The 17,566-nt window shown below is 43.7% G+C and overlaps 1 protein-coding gene across 8 annotated transcripts in view; it reads right to left on the bottom strand.

Moving 5' to 3' along the window:
* SCUBE2 (signal peptide, CUB domain and EGF like domain containing 2) overlaps positions 1 to 17,566 on the bottom strand; it is a 68,203-nt gene that overhangs the window by 9,166 nt on the left and 41,471 nt on the right. For 7 of the 8 annotated variants that reach the window (XM_005216097.4, XM_005216101.4, XM_005216103.4 and 4 more), the window contains 3 exons: positions 3,701 to 3,871; positions 1,227 to 1,394; positions 329 to 490 (listed from right to left, as the gene is read on the bottom strand). In XM_005216097.4, coding sequence (XP_005216154.1) covers positions 329 to 490; positions 1,227 to 1,394; positions 3,701 to 3,871 — 501 coding nt within the window. The remainder of the gene's footprint in view (positions 1 to 328; positions 491 to 1,226; positions 1,395 to 3,700; positions 3,872 to 17,566) is intronic. The other variant, XM_002693059.6, reaches the window with a different exon arrangement.

The following is a 17,566-nucleotide window of genomic DNA, read 5'->3' as shown; positions in this document are numbered from 1 at the left end:
GGTGCTGCTGCAGAACCAAAGACTCATTCTGTCTGCAGTGCCTGACACAGTACAGATCCTCAAACAGTGCTTGCTGAACAGGGCTGACCTGACATTTTGCCCTTCGCGGGAAATTACAGCCAGTACAGCTTGCCTGTCTGGAGAAGAAGACTGGATGGATACAGGTGAGCATCTGAGGGTCCAGCGCTGATCGGCAGAGCCCTGAGCAGGGCTAAGAGCAGCTTCATGGTCCCGAGTGAACCATGGACCCCTGCCATCCCCACTCCCAGGGAGGCCCAGGCATTGCCCTCTTAAGCACCACTGTGAAAAGCCTTAGAGGGAAACCTACTTTTACACTGGGTTATGTTTGTGGAGCCATCAAAGTCAGTCGTGGTATTTCCTGGGCAGGAAACACAATGATTTTTTCCAAATTCTGGCTGGTATGTTCCTGCTGGGCAACGAATGCATCGGTGAGTAGTGGTGTTGTAGAAATGTCCAGGTGAACACTGAACTGCAGGAGTGGGGGAGGGTGGAGAGAACAACAACAACAACAACAACAAAAGACTGTTTTTATCAAATGCAACACAAGAAATTTCACAGTTCATGAAAGAAATGTTTATTCCCAAGTGAAGTACTGCTTCCCTACTAATCTGGGGCTAATCAACACTTAATTCCCTAAATAGCCCGCTTGGGTGGGACCTGTGACTCATGACACTGAGAAAATTACAAAGGGAATGAGGTATGGGTGTATCTTCTGAGTTTAGGGTCTGTGCCATCAGACACGAACGCTCACAGCTGTCTTCACGCACAGCAGCTTGTGAGCATGGAGGGGCACAGAGCCGACCCCAGGGTCCAGGCTGAACTCTGGCAGGAAGGGGTAAGGTTCCAGAGAAGGGGCAGGGTCTGTTCTGGAGCAGGGAGCTCTAGGTAAGGGAGAGGTGCTAGAGGAACCTGGAAGGAAGGAGCAGAGGGAGGCTGGGGACTAAACCTGGGTGCTTCTCCCCGGTCTCCCTGCAGTCAGCCCCATCCAAAGGGGCCAAGGTGGGAGGGCAAGGAGGCCCATGTCTGGGCAGTTCCTGAGCTCCCTGCCCATCCTGCAGGAATGAATTGCCTTGGAGACCTAAGCTCCCTGCCGCTGAGTTCCACACAGGGCGCCTCGGGCTGGGCTTGATCGGAGCTGTACTAGACTCCTTGGTCCTCAAAAGGAAAATTCCGCTTGGGGAAAAGGCAAGCTGCCAAGTCCTCACCTCTGGTTTCACAGTCCTGAAAGGAAGTGGCTCCAGGGTGTTTGGTGGGGAGGCCCCCTCCACAGGGAAAGCAGGAAGTGCGGCCGGCTTCAGGCTGGAATGTGCCCCGGGCACAAGGCTGGCAGGGTGTGAAGCCATCTGCAGAGTATTCACCTGGTTGGCACAGACCTGGGGGAGGAATGACCCTAGGTGAGCAAGGCCCCCGGGGAGAGCCTGCCCCACCTCTCTGCAAGTGAGATCAGAGAGATGTGGTCAGGCCTGTCCGCCTGTGCTGACCTCGGCTCCCACCTCAGCAAGCAGAAGCCTTGTCCTGCCCTTCGGCTGACCCCGATGAAGTGGCTTGTGGGTGCCTGATGTTTACCCACAGGGCAAAGATGGAGACAAGTGTTGACTCTTCTGAAATATGGAGCAGGCCTGAATATGCTGCAGGCTGAGGACTACATGGGCCCAGGGAGCCACTGCACTGCTGGAGCCCCCAGAGAGAGGGTTCTCTGCCTGCAGTCACCCAGCTGATTACATCCTGGGATAAAAAGACTCTTGGTTATGGAAGGGTCCACCGGTTTTTACCAATTTTATTTACTAAGTTACATCTCCTTACATTGAGGAGTCCTGGCCTCCCTCATTTAGTCTACTAAATACAGCCAATCCCATCCACAGTAACAGAGGGACCCAGAGGCATTTATTTAAACACCTGTGTGCATGTGTGTGTGTGTGTGTGCATGCTCAGTCGCTCAGTCATGTCCGACTCTTTGCAGCCCCATGGACTGTAGCCTGCCAGGCTCCTCTGTCCATGGAGATTCTCTAGGTAAGGATACTGGAGTGGGTTGCCATTTCCTTCTCCAGGGGACTTCCCAAACAAGGGACTGAACCCAGGTCTTCTGTGTCTCCTGCACTGGCAGGTGGATTCTTCACCACTGTGCCACCGGGGAAGCCTTAAACACCTTATTTATTTATTTTAGTTTATGACAAGAATTACAGCCATAAACAAAAGTATTTCTAAAAGCACATATTTACTTAGGAATTAGCTCGTCACTAGCAAGATGCTATAAAAAGAAATCTGTTGTCTCATATTCCTAATCCTCTCTCCTCTATTAATTTTCACAGTTTTATTTCTAACCATAAGTTATAGATATAACAGTATTTAACAAATACACCTGAGGGAGGAGTCTGGAGTCTGTCAGACCTGGGTTCTGATTCTAAATCCTCTGCTCTTTGGCTGTGTGACCTTGAATGAGTCACTTTAACCTCATAAAGTTTTTGTAGTGATACAGCAACCACATGAGTAATTCACTGAACTATCCATGAATGCCTACATGATGCCTGACACAGGTAAGTATTCAATAAATTATTATTACTAGTGTTCTTATTTACTATAAATATGTATATTATTGAGATCACATACAAGTGTGAACAGATGCCCCCAAAGTACCTCCTTATCAATCTTACCATTGGTTTTAGGATTTCATAACACGGCCAAAGTTTATGCTAGAAGTCACAGTCAGTCAGTCTGAGGATCTGATTTTTAAATCAGAAAAGGTCCTGTAGTTGAGTTTGGAGTCATTAAGGTGGGAACTAAAGTTGGCCCCAGAGGTCACTAGAAAGAGAGGCAGGGCTGCCAGGGCCCTGGTGCACTCAGCCCTGGACATCACCTAAAAATTTCCAGATCAAATCACACCATCCATTTGAGCCCACAGAGTGTCAGGACAGCTGGCCCTTCTACTGTTTAATAAAGACATTTACAGTAAAATAGGGAAAAAAGCCCATAGAACCCAAGTAAGCGTGGCTCCAGAGTTAATATTTTATAGATGATTAAAAACTCTTCATGGAGTTTTAACAAAATAGCCAGATGGACACTTTTAAAAAAATCAGTGGGGCAAGGAGAAAGTGTAGCATTGAAACATAAACATTACCATATGTAAAACAGCTAGTGGGAAGTTGCTATATAACTCAGGGAGCTCAACTTGGTGCTCTGTGATGACTTAGAGGGGCAGGATGGGGTGGGAGGTAGGAGGGAAGTTCAAGGGGGAGGGGATATATGCATACTTATGGCTGATTCACGTTGTTATATGGCAGAAACCAACACAACACTGTAAAGTAATTATCCTCCAATTTAAAGAAAAAAAGCAATAAGCTATGACTTTGAGATGAAATCTTGAAATAATCAGAGCTACTTTCTCCATTTTTTGACATTTTCAGAGAATCGCTCCACACTGGTTGATCACTCAGGTCTCAGAGGTTATTTATTTACAGTGATGAAACATGCAGTTGCAACAAATACACATTTTCTCTGCCAGTGTATTATATCAGGTCTTCATTTATTTATTCAGCAAATAAGATGAGCCCAATAAAGTTTCTACCAGTAGGAATTCCATGGTGTAGTACACATTTTCTGCATTAAGATGTTATTTATGCCTTCTGTCTCAACAATGATTTCAGAGACTGGGGGAGTAAGAAGGGACAGACAGAATTCTTACCTCCACATTCAGACACATTCCAAGCTTCTGGGGTCTTCAGGGTCCCAGGACTTCCTGGTCTTGGACATGGTTCGCATGTAATTTGCCCTTCCTCATTTTGGAAGGTTCCATTTGGACATAAAATACAGCGTTCCTGTGCTCCATCATAATATGTCCCAGCCCTGCAACTGACTAGCCAAAGGGGGAAATGATCTGGTCAGTGAGAGGACAGAGCCAAAGGAAGGATGGTATGAGTGCTGGGGATGAAGGTCAACTGCTGGCATTGACCACACACTTCCCTATACAATCCCCCTGAATACAGAACATGTGCCATCTCTGGGTTCCTTGTGCACACTCATCTGCCATTATCCCTGTCACCCTCTGCTGGGGTGTTTACAGGTCCTTTTTCCCTAAACCTTGAGTTCCTTGAGGGCAGGGATCACAGTGGTCCTCAATAGTTTTGAACACAAGCACTTGATGACATCCCCTACTTCATGGGATTGTCAGGAGTATAAAGGTGAAAATCATTCACTGAACATAGGATTGGTATTGGAATAATAGACAGGTAGGCGACTGAGCGACTTCACTTTCACTTTTCACTTTCATGCATTGGAGAAGGAAATGGCAACCCATTCCAGTGTTCTTGCCTGGAGAATCCCAGGGACGGGGGAGCCTGGTGGGCTGTCATCTCTGGGGTTGCACAGAGTCGGACATGACTGAAGCAACTTAGCAGCAGCAGCAGGTGCTATTAATTCAGGCTACTGGCATTCTAGAAGCCTTCCTAGAAGAGGCCACATCTTCAAGAGGGCTTGAAGGATGAGTAGGAGCTCCCCAGATAGGCAAAGGGGTAGGTTGTAAAGATTCATGTCTGACATATGGGAGGAAAGGGAAGGAAGAAAGTTTGGGGAAGAAAAATAGGTTGAAAAAGTCCTTGAGTGTCAGGCCTTTGGATTTTATCCTGAAGGATTGGATTTTATCCTGAAAGAGCCATTGAAAGGCAAGGAATATGACCAGAAGCTGTGTTTTGAAATGCTCACTCTCTGTTGGCTGTGGGTACTTTATTTTCTTGGGCTCCAAAATCACCTCAGATGGTGACTGCAGCCATGAAATTAAAAGATGCCTGCTTCTTGGAAGAAAAGCTATGACCAACCTAGACAGCATATTAAAAAGCAGAGACATTACTTTACCAACAAAGATCCATCTAGTCAAAGCTACAGTTTTTCCAGTAGTCATGTATGGATGTGAGAGTTGGACCATAAAGAAAGCTGAGTGCTGAACAATCGATGCTTTTGCACTGTGATGTTGGAGAAGACTCTTGAGAGTCCCTTGGACTGCAAGGAGATCCAACCAGGCAATCCTAAAGGAAATCAGTCCTGAATATTCATTGGAAGGACTGATGCTGAAGCTGAAACTCCAATAGTTTGGCCACCTGATGCGAACAGCTGACTCATTGGAAAAGACCTGATGCTGGGAAAGATTGAGGGCAGGAGGAGAAGGAAATGACAGGATGAGATGGTTGGATGGCATCACCGACTCGATGGACAGGAGTTTGAGCAACTCCAGGAGTTAGTGATGGACGGGGAAGCCTGGAGTGCTGAAGTCCATGGGGTCGCAAAGAGTCAGACATGACTGAGCGACTGAACTGAACTGACTGTTGGCTAAGGGGAGGGTGATTTCAAGTGTCTTACAGATGAGCAGTGCAAAATAGGATGCTTCATATTTGTAATAATACATTACAAACAGCAAATCCTAGTAAGCATCTCCTGAAAGAATAAACTACAAGGAAGTTAATGCTTCTGATCATATTTTTTTGGTGTTGTTAAACAACAAACATCTTATATCTTATTTTAGGATATGATGCTGCTGCTGCTAAGTCGCTTCAGTCATGTCTGACTCTGTGCGACCCCATAGACGGCAGCCCACCAGGCTCCCCCGTCCCTGGGATTCTCCAGGCAAGAACACTGGAGTGGGTTGCCATTTCCTTCTCCAATGCATGAAAGTGAAAAGTGAAAGGGAAGTTGCTCAGTGGTGTCCAACTCTTAGCAACCCCATGGACTGCAGCCTACCAGGCTCCTCTGCCCATGGGATTTTCCAGGCAAGAGTACTGGAGCTGGTTGCCATTGCCTTCTCCATTTAGGATATGAACATAAAGTAAATACACTGAAGTGGGTTCCCTAGTATAATACTTAAACAACATCATCAGAACCATCAAACAGGCTTTCTGATGGCTAACATTTATTGACTACTTGTGATCTATTGGGGCTTCTCATGTGGCGCTAGTAGTAAAGAATCCAGCTGCCAGCGCACAAGATGTAGGAGATATGGGTTTGATCCCTGGGTCAGGAAGATCCTCTGGAGATGGGCATGGCAACTGTGCAATAAGCTTTACATACATTATCTCACTTAGTCCTGGAAACAACCCAAAGGAGCAAGGTGCTATGATTAGCTTCATTTCACAGAGACTTAGAGACATTAAATAATTTTGCCAAGGTTCCACAACTAATCTGTGAAATACACCTACAATGAGATCAAGAGCTTTGAGTTTAAAGAGGAAAAAGATCATTGAACAAAAGCGCCAACTGAATCACAATTCCAGACTTTGCAAGGATTCTCTATGGGGCATATGGGGAGTTTGACCAGAATAAACACATTTTCTTTTATATCTAAGCTGCCCAGAACTACAAAACAAAATATCACACAATAAAATTAGTTATTATAGCCCTTGAATGTGTGTCAGGGGTAATATTGGTTTTCATCCTACCCTACAAGTGCAATTTGCATATGTACTTTTTCTCTATTACCAGTAATAAAAATCTTTTCATTATTTACTTCATAATCTAAAGAAAACAAAAATGAGACTAAAAAAATCATAGTAAGCTGAAAAATGCCACTTTAAATATTACTTTTACAATGAAAATATCAATCAAGAAAGTCTACACTAAAATCTAAATCTTAATACTTTTTTATATTGTTTATTTGGATTTTCTTTTATAATATTCACGTTTTTTAATTTAATTTTATGATATTTTTAGAAAAATTATAAGTGAACTAAACTCTTCCTTTCTTGGCAAAGGACATTATAGTGGATATGATGCACTGAACTGTGGCAGACAGAGCCTGTAATTCCAGACTCAGTCTCTAAATGTAGCCCTACTGGATAATGGTTTCCATAATTACTCTGTTTCAGCTCATCTCCCATGAAAAGCAGGGCTGAATTACGTACTAGGAATCATGGATTTTTATCCTGGGTCCCACCTGACTATTCCAGTGCCTACAACAGACAGTAAATGTGAGCTAACCCCTTCATGACTCTATCAAGCCAACTGTCATGAAGACTGGAAGAAGTAAATAAAACCAAGGCTGTCTGGGGCTCCTCTAGCCCAAGCCATGTCCATTGTGGGAAAGGCTGTTTTTGTAACACCCATTCACCTAAAGGGACAGTGCCCATATGGACAACAGTGATTCCAACAGCCCCACCAATCATAACTTGGAGTCAGATCAGCTTGGTCTGTTCCATCACAGTTCCTCTGTCAGAAAAAGACCCCCTCTGTGAGTGGATAAAAATGACCTGGTTCCTACTGTAAAGAGTAACTGAATGGACTCCTGCTGTTCTGGATGTCCACTCGTCCTTAAAACTACTGACTGCCCCCGCTCCAAAACCTTTTTCCCCAAGGTTACATTTTGGGAAGCCTCACAATAACCCACATCTGCTACAATTTTTCAAGTGAGCAAAGAACTGAGAAATGCCCCTCAGGCCACCACTGGCCACCCCCCCCACCCCCTCCCGAAAAGAAAGCACTGATTCTTTTTTCTCAGTGTGAAAGGCCTGCTCCACATTAACAAACTCGTCACTCACAGTTTCTATTTTCCTTCCAGAGAGAAATACCTACAGACCCACAAAAATAATCCATGCCAACAACCTTCCAGATTAATTTGTTTCTTTCTCAAGGTAAAAATGAGTCAAACACTAAAAAGAAATCCTGAAATGTCATGAAGAGATGCCCGAAAACAGCTCTTTGCAAATGTGCTGAAGATCTGGCCTCAAGAGACCTCCATCCCAGTTCCAGTTGCATCTCTTTTCTCCTTGAGCAGCCGGCTTGTTTTGCTGCCCCAGACAAAGGAGCCAATTGCCCCCAGAACACTTCACGATCACAGCGAAGCTTTTGTGTGTCTTCAGTGACCATTAAAATCCCGTTCTCAAATCCCGCACAGCTGTTTTCTCCTCCTCTTCAAAAAAAAGAAAAAAAGAAAGCTTTTCTGATGCAAAAGGGAGAGACCAGTGGGGACCAGGATTAATGGTGACAAAGAGACCTGAAGGCTGGCCCTCTTTTCAACACCATGGCCTTTGAGTATTTCAGGCTATGGACAAACACTATGGTCTCTCTGCGGTTAAGATGGTGAACCTAATAATAGAGGTCACTCCCCAGCATTTGACTGTTTTCTTAAGGACCACGCCCTACCTTCTGGAGAGCCTCCGGCGGCCCACACGAATTCCCAGGGTCTCTTGGAGCTGCTGCTTTGTCCTGGCTCAGAGGCAATGGCACCTGAGGCAGTGCTGTGGCCTAGGGATCCCGACGTGAACACCTTTTAAACAAGTGTTTCAGAGTGACAGGAAATAGCACCCTCTTGGGTCAAGAGGTTGACTTGTCATGTCTGTCCAGGTTTTGGTGTGTTCTCAGGTCTCCTATTTGAAAACTTTCTTATAGTTGAGGCGGAGAGAGGAGCCCAGCTTGATGCCTTCCTTGTTGACTTCCCACGGTATGCTACGTTTTCTTCATGCCTGGTTAATGGGACTGATTTCACTGCGTTTAAAATGTCTCTTTTGCCCTCAATGTAAATATTTCCCCAAAGATTTACCCCAGCCCCCTTTTTTCTTAGTGTTGGTGACTATCCTCGGGATGTCATCTGTTGTTCTTGTGAAGATTCATCTACTCATTTATTCAATTAAGTACTTAGCACCAGTACTGTCTAGGAGCTGGAGATACAGCAGAGAAGACAGACATGGCCCTGCCCTAAAGGGGCTCTTGCTCTAGTGGAGAATATGGGCAATAAATGAGCAAACAAATAAATATATAGTAGAATGCTAACGAGAGGTAAGTGCAACGAAGAAAATTCAAACAGGGAAGAGAGTAAGGCAAAGACTAGTGGTCTGCATGAATGCTATTTTAGAAGAATAGCTCAGAAAGGCCTCTGTGAGCAGAGATCAGAGTGAAATGAGGGAAGCAGTTTTGCAATGGTCTTGCCTGATAGCAAAAGAGCCAGTGCAGCAGGAACATAGTGAAACGTGCTAGGTGATATGAGATGAACTCTAAAAGCAAGCAAGGGGCAGATTACATAGATTCTTGAAGGTCTCGGTAAGGAAATTAGCCCTTACTCAAAGTGTGCTGAAGGTTTTGAATGGGGCAGGGACATGATCTGACTTACGTTTCTAAAAGATCTTCTGGCTGCCGTGCGGATAACAGATGGAAGGCAGGCAAGGGTAATGTGAACAATTCAGAGCCCATTGCAATAGACTGGGCAGGAGATGGTGGTGGTTTGGAACAGAGCAGTAAAAACAGAGGAAAAGAAAACTAGTTAGACTCAGGTAAAAAGGCGGATCTGACAGGATTTGCTAATGGATTCAATAAGGAGCATGACAGAACAAGAGAGGTCAAGAAAACTGAGGCTTTCAACTAGAGCAACTAAGCAACAGGGAAGCTAGTTAAAGAGGTGAGGGTGAAGGGGGTTTTGGTGTGGAGTGAGGGAGGAGAAGAAAAGGTTTTGTTTAGACATGTTGAGTTTAAGAAACTTTGAGGCCATGCAAGTGTTGGTATTGAGAAGGCATTCGTTATGCTGGTGGTTTCCAAGCTAGACTACTACACCTCAGCAGTTTACAAAGTATTTTCACATCTATGCATATTAAATTTTACCTAAAAAATAAGACATAAAGAAAGGTTCATTGGTTTAGTATCTAAACCAGACTTACCATAGTAATCATTTTGAAATATATAGAAATATCAAATCACTATGTCATGTACCAGGAGCTAATATAGTGCTATAGGTCAGCTATAATTCAAAAACAAACAAACTCACAGAAAAAGAGATCAGGGTAGGAGAAGAGGAAATTGGATAAGGGTGGTCAATAAGTACAAACTTCCAGTTATAAGATAAGTACTAGGAATATAATGTACAACATGATAAATATAACTGACACTGCTGTATGTAATACACGATAGTTATTAAGAGAGTAAACCCTAAGAGATCTCATCACAAGGAGAAACTTTTTTTTTCATATTTCTTCAGTGCTGTAACTATTTGATCTGATGGATGTTCACTAAACTTACTGTGGTAATCATCTCATGATGCATGGAAGTCAAATCATTATGCTGTACACTTTAAACTTATACTTTGCTGCATGTCTATTATATCTCAATAAAACTGAAAAAAATATATATTTTTTTAAGTTCTTCTGTTTAAAAAAGAAGAGAGATTGGCCCCTCAGTCAGCCCACATCTCCACAAGTCAGACACACATGTGGAGACACAAAATCCCCAAGAAAGAGACCTGCGAGTGGGGAGGTACCGACTGACTCACTTCTTTCCCGTGTCTCGAGAAGAACTTCAATTAGGCCTTGTTGAACAGGTTTCCTGATTATATTATCTGGTCTCAAACAAACAAACCATCACGAAGTAGAAAGCAGCTTCCAACAATTCTTGTAGAAATCCTGGACCCATGATGCAGGACCAGGGATGCAGGCGCAGGTGAGCCCCAGGGAAGCGCAGAATGGACACAGCTTGTTCTCCTGGTACCAGCTCTTGTCAAACCATATCCCAAGATAGGAACAGCAATGATTTAATCAGCTCTGACAAGAAGTGAGCCAAAACACTAGCAATGAACAAAAGACTATTTGAAAAAAATGATTTACAGCCACTACCGTTAACAATAAACCTTGCTGAGTTGTCAGCATGGTGCCTTCAGAGGCTAGCCAGCTATTTAAAATTTTGTTTATTTAATCTGTATCTGTTTTTTTAAAATGATGCATACAATATATTAGGTAATAGTATAAGTATATAATTTTAAAATAAGTAAAAATTCATAAATTCAAAAATATTTCACTGTGTGTGTGTGTGTGCGTGCGTGTGCGCATGTGTGATAAAACATTCGGCACCTCTAGGACAGGTAAGTTCAGCGGTTAGAGTTGTAGAGGGCAGTTTGGGAGTCACCAGCATATGGTGGTATTTAAAACTATCACAGCGCTGAATGAGGTCATCGAAGAGAGTTAAAAAAAAAATAAGGGATGGGCATGGAGGACTGAGCCCTGGGATCCCTGATGTCTAGAGATAAAAAAATTAGGGGAACCCCAGCTTGGGAAATGAAAAGGGAGCAGCCGGTGAAGCAGGAAGAGAACCAGAGGTGTGTGGTGTGTGAACCCATGAGAAGAGTTTCCGGGAGGAGGGAGGGGTCAGCAGAGTCTGGGTGACAGCTGGCAACCTGGATTTGGTAACATGGAAGTTGTTAGAAACCTTGGGAAAAGCAGTTCCCCTGGAGACGTTGGGAATGAAAACCAGGTTGGTTAGGGTGGAGGAGAAAATGGTCGATGAGGAAGCAAAGACAGGGAATTTAGACAAGTCTTTCAGGGAGTTTTGCTTGACAGGGGGTCAAAGAAAGGAGGCAGGATCTGGAGAGAAGCAAAAGAAGTCAAAGGAGGATTTGTGCGGGTTTTAAGAAAGGAGTAGGTTTGTGTGCTGTTGGAAATGATCCAGTAGAGAAGGAGAATTCTGAGATGCAGGGTCGGTGGGGACAAGAGCAGGAACATTGCTCTTGAGATGGTGAGAGGGAATGGGCCCTGGAGCCCCAGGGGAAGAGTGGGCCCTAGGAAGGAGTGTGGGCTGTTCATCCCTTTTAACAGTAGGCAAGTCAGAGCAGTGTGGACAGACGCAAGTTGGGGGGGTCAGTCTACACCTGGAAAGGTGACGTCATTTTCCTAGACTCCCACCTGCCTGTGGACATTTCTGCCTGGGAGTCTTGTTGTAACTCAAATTCTACTTTCCCAAGGGGAATGCTTCTCTTCCCTTTCCCTGTCCAAGTCTTCCTACCCCTCTGACTTTATCCTCTTTATAAACAGCATCTCTACACTCCCAGTCACCAAGGCTCCAAACCACATTATCCCAGACTTCTCTTCTCCCTGCTGCAGCATCCTATACCTGGGTCCCTTTTGTATGTCCCCGATTTTTTATCCCTATGGCACTAGTGTCCTTTGCTCCTCACCATCTCATATCTAGATTACTGCAATAAACTTCCAGTGCACTCCCTTGCTGGCCGTTCCTCCTGGCCCCAGCTCTGTTATTACCCACAGATTCACCTTCCTAAAGTACTTCTCTGACTGCTTCACTCCCTGCTTCAAAAGCCTCCTCGACTTGCCAACCTGCACTTTGCAGTGTCTTCAACTCAAACTCAGCCTTCAGTCTCCTTTTCTGGTATATGAGTGTTCATTCTTTCTCATGCCCTCTCAAGAGCCCATTTTTTTTTTCTGCTTTTCCTATAAATCTTTTGATTATTTCTTCCCCAGTGATCACATTCATCTTACCATTCAACCAACCCACAGGCTTTTTGTCGGTGCCTCCTGCATACGAAACAGGGCTGGGTAAGATGGGGGACATATGGGAAGAAAATGCAGGATCAGAGGCCAAGTCGGAAACCTCTGAGCTCACCCCAACCATTTCCTCATCTCAGTCCCCAATCCAACTTATCACCAAATGCTGTTCACGTCTCCTCCTAAATATTTCTCTAATCCACTGTTGCTTTTCTATTCCATCTAGTGCCTTCATGTTCTCAGTATCTCTTATGCAAAGCATTTAGAAGCTCTCAAATAGGCTTTTCTGCCTCCAGTCCTGACCCTCAATTCAGTTGGAGAGCTCTTTCTAGAATATAAATATGACCTTATGCTCCCTGATTGAAGCCTCTAATGATACCTGTCACCTACAGATAAACATATTCAAGGTCTCTCATGACTTAGCCATGTTTTTCCCACTAGCCCTGCTGCCCACCACATCCCACCTTCCACTCCAGGGATAGTAACACTGAAATGCCAAAGATTCCCTGTGCACATCTTGCTGGTCCTCACTGCCCAAGACTGTTCCTCTACCCATTTATGTATCGTCTGTGCTCCCTTTGTGCTTCCTTTAAAGCTCACTGAGGCTTCCCCTCTTTGGGGAAGGCTTCTCTGACTCTTCCCTGGGAGGGTGACAACTTGAGGGATGCTATCTTACTTATTCAGTCCTCCTCAGCACCCACCACAAAGATGGCCCACAGAGGACTCTCCATATGAGTTAGGTATGAGTAGGATAATCACAGGGCATACACAGTACCCAGGAGAGCTGAGAGTATTCAAACTAAGAGTTAGGAACGTGGGCTCTTGAGTCAGACCCGAATTTGAATCCTGGCTCTGCCACTTGCTTGCTGCACGACATTGAGAAAACTGCTTACCTTCTCATGCCTTTGTTTCCCTATCTATAAAAATGGGATGATGCAGAATAGACTTGTGACAAGGACTAAATTAGAAGAGTCCTGTAAGGTGCTTAGGGCTTCCCACGTGGCACTACTGGTAAAGAATCCACCTGCCAATGTAGGAGACATAAGAGACTCAGGTTCAATCCCTGGGTCAGGAAGATCCCCTGGAGGAGGGCATGACAACCCATTCTTGGTATTCTACAGTATTCTTGCCTGAAGAATCCTATGGACAGAGAAGTTAGTTAGAGTCCACAGAGTCGCAAAAAGTCAGAAGTGATTGAAGGGACTAAACACACACACAGGTAAGGTGCTTAACAAAGGGCTGAATGCATTAAGTGTTCAATAGATGTCAACATTTTACTAAATTATGTTTTTTAAACTGTTTTAATTAAATGAATTTCCTATCAAGTCCAGGTGATAAATATTAGTTTAATATTGGTCTATATATACCACTTACATTTTCCTTGATTTAAAACAGAAATTTTCCACCTGCTCAATTCCAAGTAATTTCTGTTTTGAAAAAATTAAGAAGAAAATACCTGGCTTCTCCCTGCCTCAGGCCCTTTGCATGTGCTGCTGTCTCCTCTGTTCACGCACCCCCTGCTTCCATTGGGTTTGCATGCTCAGTTCTTCCTTCTCACTTAGGTCTCAGCTCAAACGCAACCTGCTCTGGCAGCCTTCCTTGAATACCCTGTAAAGAGCAGAAATCTCTCCTCCCCTCTGACACTTTCTGTTCTATTAGTTCAATAGCACTTATAATTTCTGAAACTATCCTTTCCGTTCCTTTTTGATTACCCATCTCTCTGCATTAGAATGTGAGCTTCATAAAAGCACAGTTTTCACCCATTATATTCTTATTGCTTCATCCCAAGTTCTTATTGTGGCACAGAGTGGGATCTCAATAAATTCTGTTTGAATTAATTTTTCCCAACTGCTGCAGAAGAAAGCTACTACTATTAACATTTGAATTAAGCTTTTCTAGTTTCTCAAGGACCCAGGCACTAGAATACTTCCCAGTTTGCCAGTTGTCTGGGTTGTCTTTTTAAAATTTCGGCAAGTTTCAAAATAATCAAATACAAAAATTTATACTTTAGCAAGTATATTTCTTAAATAATGTATCCTTTATGAAAGGATAAATAGCTATGAAAGAAAAAGAGAAATCCAAGTCATTATTAATTTTTCTTTAGATACAAAGGACTTTATGAATTATTACAAGCTTGAGGAATTTGTTCCTTGGAGAATATAGTTGCTATTTTTTTTTTTTTTTTGCCATCTTGCTAAAATTGATCACAGATGGTACAAAGATCACTTGCAGAGCGGGCTGTCCTCAAAGTCCTTAAATAATGAGACTTTACTATATAAAATTATTATAAGAAAGAAAATGTTTGATCAGACGTGACTATGTTCTTTGATAAAACTTGGGGCCTTAAATTTTATTTTTTAAAAATTATGTTGGAAAAACAAAAACTTCAATGGAAAGATAGCTAAAGAAAATGGATATTCTTAGAAGAGGAAATCAAAATGGCCACAGACATATGACAGCATACTCAGTTTTACTAATAATCAAAGAAAAACAAGTTCAAATGACCATCATTTTTACTTATCAGATTTGCAAATCTGAGTTGCAAATTAAAAAGATCAATAAAATATAATCCATGTTACCAATGATGTGGGGCAATAAGCACTCAATCACAATGTTGGGGGGAGTATATATTAGTATGTTTTTGGAGGTTGAATTAGCAGTATCTATTCAGTTTTAAACATGTACGTCCTTCGACCTGCAATTAAACATCTACAAGTCTATCTTCCAGAAATATTGGTCTGTGCACAAAAAGAATATTTATTGCAGCATTGTTGGTAATAGAAAAATTAGGAATAGCTTGATTAAATGTCACCCTCAGGAGTATGGCTAATAAATACTGGTGTCTTAAGACAAACGTAGACCAGGAAGCTTTAAAAGAAGTACGACAGCTCCTCTGTTAGCATGGGAAGGTGGCCATGATCTACTCTGTAGTTAAAAACAATATGCAGTATGTTAAAATTGCATTGATATATTTTTTACTGTTTTATCACACACAAACCTTCAGCCTGTTTTTAATACAGCAGCCAAAGTTATCCTTTTCAAACATAAGTCAGAACCTTGTTATCGCTCTGCTAAAACCCCTTCTCAGGTTTTTCTCTTACTCAGATTCAGAGTCCTCACCACTGTTTCCACTCCCCACGTGCTCTGGCCCTGTGCCTCTGCTCTGACTTTCTTCTTCCACCCTCCTTTACCCAGCTCCCATCACCCCAGCCTTCTCCTCGGTGCCTCGGGGTTTTAGTCTCACTGTTTCCTTTACCCGGGGCTCTTCCCCTAGAAGTCCTCACTGCCGGTGCCTCCCACCCTTCACATCTCTCCCCAAATATCATTTTTCAATGACCACAGCCCCTGAGCATAGTCTGCATTTTGGCAGAGTACCTTCATCCCCACCCCTCCCCTTTCCCTGGCATTTTCTTTTTGTTTGTTTTTATTTTATGGCTGTGCTGCGTGGCATGACCAGGGATCAAACCTGCACCCCTCTGCATTGCAAGCGTGGAGTCTTAACCACTGGATCACCAGGGAAGTCCTACCTCGGCATTTTCTATTCCACTTCCTTGCTTACCTGTTCTTCACTCCCTCACCACTATTTGCTACAGGATATACTTTCTTCTTTATTGGTTTGTGGCCTGTCTCCCTCTTCTAGAACTCTAAACTCGGCAAGGGCTGAGATTTTTGCTCTTTTTTGTCTCATTGCTGGATTCCAGCACCTAGAATAGTGCCTGGCACACATTTGGTGCCCAATAAATATTCGTTGAATGAATAAATAAAATTTCATTTTTATATCTGCATAAAAACAGATGTAGAAAAATCCACAGCAAACTATTGACAGTGATTATTTCTGGGGAGTGGGGTTAGAAGCTGATTGGAAAATTTCCATCCTGTGTACATTTCTATATCATTTGACACATGTACCACTTATAGGTAATTAAAAACTAAATAAAAAATACTTTAAAGGAAAAACATAACAGTCCCATCTCTCCTTCTAGGTGACTCAAAACACTCTTTGGGCTCTTTTCTAGAAACATAAATGGACAGTAGCTCACCAGGCTCCTCTGTCCATGGCATTCTCTAGGCAAGAATACTGCAGTGGGTAGCCATTCCCTTCTCTAGGGGCTCTTCCTGACCCAGGGATTAAACCCAGGTCTCCTGCACTGCAGGCAGATTCTTTACCATCTGAGCTACCAAAGAAGTCCCAGAAATATAAAATAATTCCCCAAAAGAATTATCCTCCATTTGTCTTCATTGCATGTGCTATCAGAGTTCAGAATATACCAGTCAGCCTGGTCTTTATGAAGTTCTAACACCATTAGTGCAGGACTTCTCTGGTGGCTCAGATGGTAAAGAATCTGCCTGCAATGCTGGAGATGTGGGTCTGTGGGTTTGATCCCTGGATCGGGAAGATCCCCTGGAGAAGGGAATGATTACCCCCTCCAGTATTCTTGCCTGGAGAATTCCATGGACAGAGGAGCCTGGTGGGTTACAGTCCATGGGGTTGCAAACAGTTGGACACAACTGCGTTAATCGACCAGGAATATAAGACAGACACACACACACACACCATGGTTTGCCGTTGCCAGGAGTCTGCTGGGTAAAAAGCCTTTCCAGCTAACTCAACTGACCCTTCTTTATACCCACTTCCTCCCTCCAGCAGGCGGAAAGCTTCACTGGTAGTTCCTTGGGCTGTGTTCCTTGACATCGTAAAATCGTCAACACTGCTGTCAGACAGGGTGAACCTGTAGTCCCTTGCAGGCTACAGAATTCATCCAGTGCTAGAGGGAGCTCTTGAGACAAGACACGTGGCCTCTCGTAGAAGCAAATCCAACCCAACTCGGCATGACAAGCACCTCAGGATATCACACACACAACAGCCACACTGACCTCGTACTGTGTGTCTTCCATGAGTGGCCACAGTCATGAGGCCTCTGTTAAGTAACTCCTGATCCTCACCGTGAGCTCTTTATTCCCCAGAAGCATGCCCATAGTAGTATTAATAATACTCTCACTGGGAGTTGTTCCCCAAGGCCCTTGACATTAGTTTTTTCTGAACTCTTAACTGGCCATAAAAGCTCCCTGGCGAGCTTGCAGGATCCTCTACCTCCAGGACAGCATTTGGGGGATGAGGGGTGCCATACAGCTCTGAGAGGCCAGAAGCAGGACAGACCTGCCTGGCCCTGACAGTTTCTGCAGCTCACTCTAGAAACCAGGGCAGCAACAGCCAATTCTCATCACCATTTTGGTATGAAAACTGGAATCTTCGAATTTTAAGTGAGAACAAATCAACCAGCTGGGTTGTTTTTAATCTTTTTTTTTTTCAAGTG

This window comes from Bos taurus, chromosome 15 (genome assembly GCF_002263795.3).
Source record: "Bos taurus isolate L1 Dominette 01449 registration number 42190680 breed Hereford chromosome 15, ARS-UCD2.0, whole genome shotgun sequence".
NCBI classification, from domain to species: Eukaryota; Metazoa; Chordata; class Mammalia; order Artiodactyla; family Bovidae; genus Bos; species Bos taurus.
Note: the sequence above shows the minus strand (reverse complement) of the source record. Positions and strands in the feature narration are given on the sequence as shown.